This window comes from Danio rerio, chromosome 1, assembly GCF_049306965.1.
Source record: "Danio rerio strain Tuebingen ecotype United States chromosome 1, GRCz12tu, whole genome shotgun sequence".
NCBI lineage: Eukaryota > Metazoa > Chordata > Actinopteri > Cypriniformes > Danionidae > Danio > Danio rerio.
Window position 1 is genome coordinate 612,994 of NC_133176.1, and position 12,007 is coordinate 625,000.

General features: G+C 40.6%; 1 protein-coding gene and 1 long non-coding RNA gene across 2 annotated transcripts in view; one reads left to right on the forward strand and one right to left on the reverse strand.

Moving 5' to 3' along the window:
* The first annotated feature begins 582 nt into the window (after positions 1 to 582).
* LOC141383826 (uncharacterized) lies at positions 583 to 4,837 on the forward strand. Its single transcript, XR_012404884.1, has 3 exons — positions 583 to 726; positions 1,134 to 1,411; positions 3,634 to 4,837. It is a non-coding gene; the product is annotated as an uncharacterized lncRNA (long non-coding RNA).
* Positions 4,838 to 4,910: 73 nt separating this feature from the next.
* Positions 4,911 to 12,007, reverse strand: part of pros1 (protein S) — a 10,743-nt gene continuing 3,646 nt past the window's right edge. The window contains 9 exon segments of the mRNA NM_001077323.1: positions 4,911 to 5,491; positions 5,774 to 6,002; positions 6,104 to 6,240; positions 7,285 to 7,453; positions 7,593 to 7,757; positions 9,545 to 9,731; positions 9,949 to 10,189; positions 10,872 to 11,000; positions 11,667 to 11,792. Coding sequence (NP_001070791.1) covers positions 5,325 to 5,491; positions 5,774 to 6,002; positions 6,104 to 6,240; positions 7,285 to 7,453; positions 7,593 to 7,757; positions 9,545 to 9,731; positions 9,949 to 10,189; positions 10,872 to 11,000; positions 11,667 to 11,792 — 1,550 coding nt within the window. The 3' untranslated portion in view covers positions 4,911 to 5,324.

Genomic DNA, 12,007 nt, shown 5'->3' on the forward strand with positions numbered 1-12,007 from the left:
TGTGTTCGCCCTCTCTCGCTCATGCACACACACACACTCTCTCTCGATCTCTCCTGCATTGTGCATTTCTCTATATCCCCTGCTCTATTTATTCGCACACTCTCTCTCTGTCATGCACACACACACACACACACACACACACACACACTTTTTCTTTCATGCACACACACTCTCTCTTGCTTTTTTTGTACTTTAATTTATTTTACATAAATCATTCTGTATGTGGAAAATTTAAAACTAACTTGAAAGTATTATTATTATTAATATTATTATTGTTATTATTATTATTATTGTTGTTGTTGATATTATTATTCTTATTGTTGTTGTTAAAATTATTAGAAATATTATCAATAATATTATTAATAATAATAATAATAATGTTATTATTGTAAATATTATTATTAATAATATTATTATTATTATTGATAACATTATTATTGCTATTATTATTGTTAATATTACTATTATTGTTGCTGTTAATATGATTATTTATATAGTTAATTTTATTATTATTATTATTTTTATCATATTATTATTGTTAACATTATTATTGTTAATATTTTTATTATTATTGTTGTTGTTGTTAATATTATTATTCATTCATTCATTTTCTTTTCGGCTTAGTCCCTTTATTGATCCGGGGTCGCCACAGTGGAATGAACCGCCAACTTATCCAGCACGTTTTTACGCCCTTTCAGCCGCAACCCATCTCTAGGAAATATTATGGTTATTATTATTAATGTTAATATTATTATTATTATTGTTGTTGTTATTGTTATTGTTAATATTATTATTATTGTTATAGTACTATTATTATTATTATTAATATTATTATTATTGTTAATATTATTATTATTATTGTTGTTGTTGTTAATATTATTGTTATTGTGATTATTATTAATATAATTATTATTATTAATATTATTAGAATCTTTTAAGAAAATGATTTATTTGACGTTTTATTGGGTAATTAATGTCATAAAAGGTCAAATGTCTCTTAATTAACTTTTTTAGGCATGACCTACATGGGTATACAAGCAATCTCTCCTGCTGCAATAGTGTATTTCAAATAAAGTGTAAACAGAAACTGCACACTGTCATGCAATGTCTGTGTTCTCTCTCTCGGTGAGCAGCAGATTCGTCAGTTCCCTGGTGAAAGTCTATGAGGGAGTTCCCTATGCAGACACACTGCAGAATCACTGCAGCACACACTCCTCCAGCGCTCACTAAACACACGTTTAAAGGCGGAGATCCTGCATTTGCTGTCCTTCATCATGTCCTTCAGACCTCAATGCCTTGATGTCTTTGGTGGAGCACAAAAGCAGAAGCTCAGCAGAATGTTCCAGCTGCTCCGCACTCTACAATGACCGTGCAAGGGGACTGGGGCTGTTTGAGAGTCTCATAATGAAAGGTGATGTAGAATCATAATTTACAGTGGTTATTTTGCTGGTGTATTCTTTATGTCAATTATTGAGTTGTTCAAGTTTATCGAGCCGTTTTATTAATTTTTTGCAATCTTCAGTCTGAGCATCTGCTTCTGTGTTTGGATTGGCTCTTCTGGTGATGCTTCAGCCACAGTCTGCTTAACCACGCCCCTTAGTTTGCTATGAGAGAATGATGCACAAATGATGCCCCGCCCCCTACTCAATATTCAGTTTCAGTTGGAGGTTTATTATCATACTGAAATATAATCCTCAGCAACTTCCGCTCTGTAACTGCATCATGAAAGAATATAAATTCACCAGTCTTCGTTCACAGATTTTGGTCTATATTATGAACAAACATTCGAATAAGAAAACTTCTACAAGGAATTTTGGGCGTGTCTGAAATTGCATTCTGTCTGAAGAGGAGGAGTTTGAATAAACATTATAGAGATTTGTCAGCTAGAAGCTCATCTACACAGTTTTAGAAGGGTCTAGTTTTAAGAGAACATTCAAAAAGTAATAATGTTGAATAATGTTAGCAACATAATAAAAGGCAGCGTTCTCCTAATATTCACATAACCAGCAAAAATAAAATGTTTATGTAAAATCAAGGAGAATGATGTAAGATCTCGATAAATTCCAGAGAGTTTAACATGTTACTGTTCCTTCATGTTTAAAGTCTGCTCTCGGTCTTGAAAAATACTACAGTCATTTCCACTACATACTATAATACTGTTGAACCATACTATGGTAAAGCACTTGAATTAAATTGGTGTGGTGATTCTATGGTTGCTATGGTAACAACGACTTCAGTAATTAATTTGTTGTGGTGATTCTACAGTTGCTATGGTAACAACTACAGTAATTGATCTATTGTGGTGATTCTACAGTTGCTATGGCAACAAAACTATAGTACTTGATCTGTTGTGGTGATTCTATTGTTTCTATGGTAACACAACAACTACAGCAATTGATCTACTGTGGTGATTCTACAGTTGCTATGGTAACACAACAACTACAGTAACTGATTTACTGTGGTGATTCTACAGTTGCTATGGCAACACAACTATAGTACTTGATCTGTTGTGGTGATTCTATTGTTGCTATGGTAACACAACAACTACAGTAATTGATCTGCTGTGGTGATTCTACAGTTGCTATGGTAACAACTACAATACTATAAACAAATGTAGGCAATACTGTAGTCTACAATAACTCAAGGAAACTCAAGTGTAAATGTCCACTAGTGAGTTCTTCATTAAAGTCTGTTTCAATCAAATCTGCTCTGCTTGTTGATCAAACGCTGATATTTCTCTCTCCCTCTAACACACACACACACACACACACACACACACACACACACACACACACACACACACAGATGTGAGGTTACATTCTTCCTCTGCAGCTGTTTTCCTCAGTCTCTCTCTCTCTCTCTCTCTGCTGTTGTTTTTCTGAGCCAGTGTTTTCCTTCTCCTCCTCTTTCCCGTCTGTTTCTCTGAGGTCAGGTCACTCCTCCTGTCCAGCTGAAAAACACACTGAAGCTCAGGTCAGAAGCATCAACACACGCACATACACAAACACACACTTAATACACACACCCACACTCACTATAAAACTTACAAACACACAGACCTAATGCATACATGCCTACAAACACACACATACACACTGTACACTCTCTCACACACAAATAGACAAACACACACAGATTCTCTCTTTCACACACGCACACACATAGACAAACAAACCCATAAACACACACACACACAAACGAACAAGACTTATGTGGAAATTTTCCTGCCTAGATTTTCTATGAACAGCCATCAGCCTCTTCTGTTATTAGTGTGTAACTAATGTTGACTTGTACAGCGCTTTCACAATGATTCCTCCACTGGCATTTCACATTATAAAACATCAAGATTATATGCCAAATAATATGCACACAAAAGAATAAGCTTCACTGGAAAAATATAGAAATTATAAACAATAAAATATAACAATACTCTTCAACATTAGTGAACATCAACCAACAATGACAAGTGGTGATAGAGCATTTATTCACTTTAGCTAATGTACAATCAAACATGAAATAACAAAAAGTATATTATAGTTCATAAACTAAATATTGTATTCTATTAGTTCTATTAATTATTAGTTTATTATCATTAAAAAAGATGAATAAATACTGTCAACGTCTTTACTATAGTTATGACATGGAGACATCATGACATCAGAGAGGATCTGCTGCAGTTCAGAGCGAGCATCAGAATGGGGAAGAAAGGGGATTTAAGTGACTTTGAACGTGGCATGGTTGTTGCTGCCAGACGGGCTGCTCTGAGTATTTCAGAAACTGCTGATCTACTGGGATTTTCACACACAACCATCTCTAGGGTTTACAGAGAATGCTCCGACAAAGAGGAAATATCCAGTGAGCGGCAGTTCTGTGTGCGCAAATGCCTTGTTGATGAGGCCAGAGGTCAGAGGAGAATGGCCAGACTGGTTCCAGCTGATAGAAAGGCAACAGTAACTCAAATAAGCACTCGCTACAACCGAGCTCTGCAGAAGAGCATCTCTGAACACACAACACGTCCAACCTTGAGGCGCATGGGCTACAGCAGCAGAAGAGCACACCGGGTGCCGCTCCTGTCAGCTAAGAACAGGAAACTGAGGCTACAATTCACACAGACTCACCAAAACTGGACAATAGAAGATTGGAGAAACGTTGCTGCTCTGATGAGTCTCCATTTCTGCTGACACATTCAGATGCTCGGCTCACAATTTGGCCTCAACAACATGAAAGCATGGATCATCCTGCCTTGTATCAGCGGTTCAGGCTGGTGGTGGTGGTGTAATGGTGTGGGGGAGATTTTCTTTGGGTCCATTAGTACCAATTGAGCATCAACGCCACAGCCTACCTGAGTATTGCTGCTGACCATGTCCATCCCTTTATGAGCACAGTGTCTCCATCTTCTGATGGCTACTTCCAGCAGGATAACGCAGCATGTCATAAAGCTCAATCATCTCAGACTGGTGTCTTGAACATGACGATGAGTTCACTGTACTCAAATGGCCTCCACAGTCACCAGAGCTCAATCCAATAGAGCAGCTTTGGGATGTGGTGGAACGGGAGATTGGCATCATGGATGTGCAGCCGACAAATCTGCAGCAACTGTGTGATGCTATCATGGAGCAAAATCTCTGAGGAATATTTTCAGCAGCTTGTTGAATCTCTGACACCAAGGATTAAGACAGATCTGAAGACAAAAGGGGTCCAACCTGGGACTAGTAATGTGTACCTAATAAAGTGGCCGCTGAGTGTATAATAAAATAATTATGTCTTATGTTTTTTTCCTGATGTTTCCCTGTCTTTGTGATTATTTACAGTTTATATAAATGTTAATTAAAGAGGTAGTCATTCTTATTTATGTCTGGATTTAGCGTATTAAGGATGCTGAGATTTCAATCTCCACAATGACAACAATCTGAATTTTAAGGTTTTATTAAAACAATTACAGTAACACTATTGTTCAATCACTGCTCATCATATTCACAGCACTTTAAAATCAGAGTGTTATATACAAGACACGGCTCTATACGCACAGTTTAGTGTAAAAACCTGACTAAAATCAGACGTGAGGAACAGTATGAACACTGATGGTGTGTAAATGAAGGCTCCACAGGCTAGTCTCCAGTCAACACACTGCAGAAATGCTTCCGTAAGTAGAGTTTCCAGTCCAAATGTCAAAATCTCTTAAAATCAAGAAGCATTTTCATCACAAGCAAACATATTTGGACTAGAAACCAGACACAAACTCTAAATAATAAAGGCATTTGTTGCAGTGTGATGAGCGGATCAGTTAAAATACACTCCTCCTCTCCAGTGATGTCACTTCCTGCTCATGGTGCAGATGGAGATTGGGTAATGGAGTACGGAGGGCAGGAGTGAGATTTGATGCTGTTGTCTTTACTGACGGCTTCATCAAAATCCAGCTGCCGACCACCAATAACGAGCTCCAGACAACCGTGATAGAAGGCGGAGACTGGTGTGATGGACAGCGGCAGATCTGAACACACACACACACACACACACACACACACAATTCATTATTCACACTGCTGTTAAATTAATGAATATATAAGTCACTCCAAAATTATACCAACAGATATTAAGTGAAGTCAACTTGAGGACTTCCATAGCAACTGTATATAATATCCTTTGCCACGCCTTCCTAACCATTCATTTACAGTGGTATGATGGGTATAAAGAAAGCCCCGCCCCCTACTCAATATTCAGTTCCAGTCAGAAGCGCATTACCATACAGACTCGGAGTGTGTGGTTGTCTGACCTGGCAGTCCACCGATGTACGTCTGCGGTTGTGTGTGCATGGCTGTATCCAGCTTGTGCAGGGCGGCGCTCAGAGTCTGCGGCTCGCTGTAAGACACGCTGGAGGAGTTCGCGGAGATCTGGAGCCCCTCGGCTGAAGCTCTGAGCTCCACAACCAGACGATCAGGATAACAGAGCATCAGAGACTGCAGCGTCGCTACACACACACCGTCCAGCAGCACCTGCAGCTCCTGACACACACACACACACAGAAACACACAGTTACACACGCATACACACACACACACACACACACACACACACACACACACACACACACACACACACTTACAGCATCATCCGGCCCTAGGGAGACCACGGCCACCAGCAGCGGGACGGTGTTGTTGGAGACCAGAGCCAAGATCACCCCTGTGGTGCTGGACGGACGCAGACTCATCACCACATCCAGCTTCCACTGACCTGAAACACCTGCGCACACACACACACACAAACACACACACACACACACACAAACACATGCACACACGCACGCGCACACACACACAAACACACACACACAAACACACGCACAAACACGCACACACACAGGACAGGTAACTCACCTGCATACACACACAGTTACTTAAAGGTGCCCTTTAAAGAAAGTCTGTGCATGTACTTGTGTGTGTGTGTGTGTGTTTGTGACCATGTGCGTGTTTGTGTGTATGCGTATGTGTGTTTCCATGTGCATGTGAGTGTGTGTGCCTACAGTATATGCATGTGTCTGTGCCTTTGTGTGTGCGTGTACATGGGTGTGTGTTTGTGTGTGTCCATGAGCATGTGTGTGTTTGTGTGTGTGTCCATATAAGTTTGTGTCCATGTGCAGGTGTGTGTTTGTGTGTGTGCGCTTATATATGTGTGTGTGTGTCCATGTGCATGTTTTTGTGTGTTGGTGTAAATATACAGTGTGTGTGTCCATATGTGTGCATTTGTCTGTGTATATGTGTGTGTTTGTGCGAGAATATGTGTGTCCATGTGCATGTGTTTGTGTGGGCACGTATATGTATGTGTGTGTGTGTGTGTGTACGTATATATCCATGTGTTTGTATGTGCACGTATGTGTCCATGTGCATGTGTGTTTGTTTGTGTGCGTGTGTGTATATGTAAGTGTGTGCGCACATATATGCGGTTGTCCACTTGCATGTGTGTGTATAAATGTGTGTCCATGTGTGTTAGTGTACGCTTGTGTGTGTGTTCATATGCGTTTCCAAGTGCATGTGTGTGTGCGTATATGTGTACGTGTATGTATCCATGTGCTTATGTTTGTGTGTGCGTATATATGTTCATGTGCATATGTGTGTGTCCATATGCATGTGTGTGCTGATATATGAGTGTGTACATTTGCATGTTTGTGTGTGTGTGTGTGTGTGTGTGCACATGCATGCATGCATGTATAAGTGTGTCCATGTGCAAGTGTATTTGTGTGTGCACTTATATGTGTGTGTGTGTGTGTGTGTGTGTGTGTGCACTGACTGTAGTCGATGTTGAAGAGCGCGTGTCCTCCTCCGCTGAAGAACGAGCCCTTCTCCACATGCACATAGCAGTGTTTGCTCTCCTTCTCCTGGATGACCTCCTTCACCCCGGACGCTCCCTGGTTCATGAGGTTCCAGCCGCGGATGCAGCCGTCCAGCCGAGGGTTGATCTGAAACACAAGTTCAACACATCATCAGAAATGTGTCAGTTAAAACACTGGTGCTCCGACCCCGTGTGTGTGTGTGTGTGTGTGTGTGTGTGTGTGTGTGTGTGTGTGTGTGTGTGTGTGTGTGTGCTGAATGCGTCACCGTTTTGATGAGGCTCTGGTTGTGGTTGGGCAGGCCGGCGATGTACACTTTAGTCTCCAGCTTGTCATTAACGGGAGTAAAGAGACGCTCAGGACTGTTGATGCTCATCACAGCCTCTTTACTGATCTTCACACTGATGCTGCCCGACAGCTCCTCCACTGAGATCTGCACACACACGTTCACTAATCACCGACTGTTCATTTACTGGACAATAACGCACTGCTGGTTATCATAACCGCCCTGCAGTATTAATTCATTCATTTAAAAACAGAGAGGACAAAATGATTCGCTCTCCTCAGCAATATTGATTCTTTTTCAAATGTTTTCCAAAGTGATTTTAACAGATTCAGGAACTTTTCACAGTATTTCCTCTAATAGATTTTCTTCTGGAGTCTGATTAGTTTTATTTCAGCTTGAATATTTCACTATCCTGTTACATTTGAATTATTTCATATTTTATCCCTAATTTCTGTTTAAAAGAGCTGATTTCTTCAACACATCTCTAATCATAACAGTGTTAATAACTCATCTCTAATAACTGATTTATTTTCTCTTTGTCATGATGACAGTAAATAATATTAGACTAGATATTCTTCAAGACACTTCTATACAGCCTAAAGAGACATGCAAAGGCTTCACTAGGTTAATTAGGTGACCTGCTCACCTAATGTTTAAACTCCTAATATTTATAATATTCGCTAATTAATAACCTCATGTGGAACTCTGAATCTGCATCTCATTTCAGAGTCTGCTACAGTCCACCAGAGGTCACATTTCAGTCACAGACCCATGCTTTGAGAGTCTTTCAGACTGAATGAATGAAATACGCTGTTCTCCACCATCTGGCAACCCGGCTGCTGAAATATGATTGGCTGAATTGGCATTGGGCGGGTTAAAGAGACTAAAACAAAGACAGCCGCTCCAGCACGTAACACACGTCCACAGCAGAATATCTGACTTCAGCATTGTTTCTCAGATAATCAAGAATGTTCACTGAGCATGTTTCTGACATATCTGCAAACATATGATGCTGTTTTTATGATGCAGAAGAGTCAAACACTCACATACAGCAGCTTTAAGTGGGTTAATATATGGAGTCAATCACATATATTTGCAAAATAAAAGAAAGTTTTGCAAACAAAATATAATGTATTGAGCCAAAAATAAATAGATAAATTTAAAAAAAATAATAATAAATAAATAAAAATAAATCGCAAAGGGTAAAAAAAGTTGAGAAATAAAAATAAATTTGGCAAATAAAAAAAAACTATATACTTTGGAAAACTTTATAGCATTGCCTTTACAAAAACTAATATTACAAGAGAACTTGGGCATTTATAGCAGGCCCTGCCGTAAAATAATCTCCAAGTTCCCTTGACTCCGCCCCCTTTTTAGGGCCACAAAGTTAAACACACAGAAACATGAGTGCAAAGAGAAAACAGCATCGCTAACTCACAAATCAAAATGAGCATTGCAATTGACTGGACGGGTTTTTAAAGGCAATGCTATAAAAGAGTTTTGCAAATATATATATATATATTTTTTTTTTTATTATTTTTTTTTATTGCAAATATTTAAGTTTTTTTGCACTGCTTGGTTTTTATTTGCAGCTTTTTTGTTTTTTTCAAATTTCATTTTTATTTCTCAAAACTTAATTTACTTTTTGTAATTCTTTATTGTTATTAGCAAAATACATTTTTAATTTCTCAAAAATACATTTTTGCTTTGCGATTTTTGGAGATTTGCATTTATTTTTTGCTCAATACTTTATTTTTATTTTCAAAAACTTTCTTTTATTTGGAAGTATATATGGCTCTAGATTAACTCCATACTAATAATATTGACCTTGAAATACTGTGAAAAATTCCTGAATCTGCTCAACATCATTTGGGGAATATGTGAAGAATTATTTCGCAGGAGGCTGGATAGTTCGTGTGGTGTTGTGAACGCACCACGTGCCACTGTCCGTCATTGATGGCTTTCCCTCCGCTGGTCATCTTAATGGAGTGTTCGTTCTTAAACTGGACTTCGATTCGTCCGCTCCGCAAACCCAGCATGATCCAGGAGTCGGGTGACGACTCGGCGTACAGAATCACGCCTTCTGGGTCAAACGTGCGGAAATCAAACTCAGCCGCAAACCTGCATGATGGAAACAAATACATTAATAATAACAGTCATATCAAAAATATGAGCAGCACGGTGGCGCAGTGGGTAGCACAATCACCTCACAGCAAGAAGGTCACTGGTTCGAGGCTAAACACATGCGCTATAGGGAAATTGATCAACTAAACTGGCCGTAGTGTACAAGTGTGTGTGTGTGTGTGTGTGTGTGTGTGTGTGTGTGTGTGTGTGAGACCTGGTGTGCGGCTGCAGTCTGAAGCGCAGGTAGATGACGGGCAGACCGCTGAACTGCTCCCCCAGGTACAGCATCTCCTTGTGTTTGTGATCGTACAGTTGCAGACACTGGGGGATTGAGACGCAGCCGAGACCGTCCTCATCCAGCTGAAGACCCCTGCGCCCGTCACACTGACAGGAGAAACTGCCCACCGCGTTCACACACTCGCCAGCACACGCGTCCTCCAAACACTCGTCCACATCTCACACACACACACACACACACACACACACACACACACACACACACACACACACTTGATTATTTTCTTTGTAATGATAGCGGTGAATAAAACATGAGTGTGGGAATAATCCCCATCAGGTGTGACAGAACAGACAGAGGACACGACTCTTACAGGACATCATTAATAAACAGCAGCCACTGATAACACACAACTGAACACTACACACACTCACACACACACTCACACACTCACACAAACACACACACACACAAAATGAAAGATAGAGACAAACACGCACAGAAAAAGAAACACACTTGCACGCACACACGGCACGTGCGCACACACACATTTGATGACATGTGTATTATTGATCGTGATATTCTCCAGTTGTGATCGTGCTCTTGTGTGTGTGTGTGTGTGTGTGTGTGTGTGTGTGTGTGTGTGTTTGTCTCACTCTCTCTTTTTAAGTCTGTGTTTGTCTCCCTCTTTGTGTGTGTGTGTGTGTTTGGATCTGTGTCCGAGTGTGTGTTTGGGTCTGTGTGTATGAGTGTGTGTGTGTCTTTATGTGTCTGAGTACGTGTTTGGGTCTCTGTGTGTGTGTTTGTGTGTGTTTGGATCTGTGTCCGAGTGTGTGTGTGTGTGTGTTTGGATCTGTGTCTGAGTGTGTGTTTGGGTCTCTGTGTGTGTGTGTGTGTCTCACCGACACACGTGTGTGAGCTCATGTTGTAAGTGTATCCCAGCTGACAGCGGCACTCGAATGTCCCCGGAGCGTTGATGCATTTGGACGGTTCCACACACACACTGGGGAACAGCACACACTCGTCGATATCTGAAACACACACACACACACACACACACACACACAGCAGGTCAAACACATCCATTAAGGCATGTTGTTTTAGTGAATGACACTAAGTTTAAACACACATTCACACATGAAGCTCAAGTGTGTGTGTGTTTGTGTTTCAAACAAACGTGCTGAACTGAGCAAATCACACTGAACTGAGCTAAACTGAACTGAACTGAACTTAAACACTAAAACCTGAACCACACTGTTCCAGTTACTATGAGCATTTATGTGAAGCTGCTTTGACACAATCGACATTGTAAAAGCGCTATACAAATAAAGCTGAATTGAATTGAATTGAATTGTTTCTCTGCGCCTGCACGTGTTTGTGTCTCTGTGTTTGTACAGTGTGTGCTTATGCATGCCTGTTTGTGTGTGTTTGTGTGGTGTATGTGCATGTGTTTGCATATGCATATGTGTGTATGTACATGTGAGTGTAAATATGCGAGTGTATTTGTCTGTCTGTGTGTGTGTGTGCATGTCGGTGTTTGCATGTACAGATGTGCAGTGTGTGTGCACGCATGTTTGAGAGTGTGTTCTGGTTTGAGCTGAAACAGAATCATGCTTCTGGTAGAAAGTAAAATCGCAACTGTCCTCCAGCGTGTGTGTGTGTGTGTGTGTGTGTGTGTGTGTGTGTGTGTGTCTCACCGATGCAGTGTACTCCATCATTGGTGTAGTAGCCGCTCTCACAGCCGCAGGTGAAGCTGCCGGGCAGATTGAAGCAGGTCTGACTGCAGCCCGCCGGGAACTCTGGGTCCTCACACTCATCAATGTCTGACAGACAGACAGACAGACAGACAGACGAACAGACAGACAGACAGACGGGGAGAGAAATAAGCCACTCAGATCAACATCAGAGCAGTGCTGAGCTCATCCTCTGTCCAGCAGGTGGCGCTAGACTCATCACTCGTGCGTTCACTACAGACTTTAATCCACAACACTGCTGTACATCTGAGCAGCTCACACACTGAGATCAAGTCTGTAAGAGA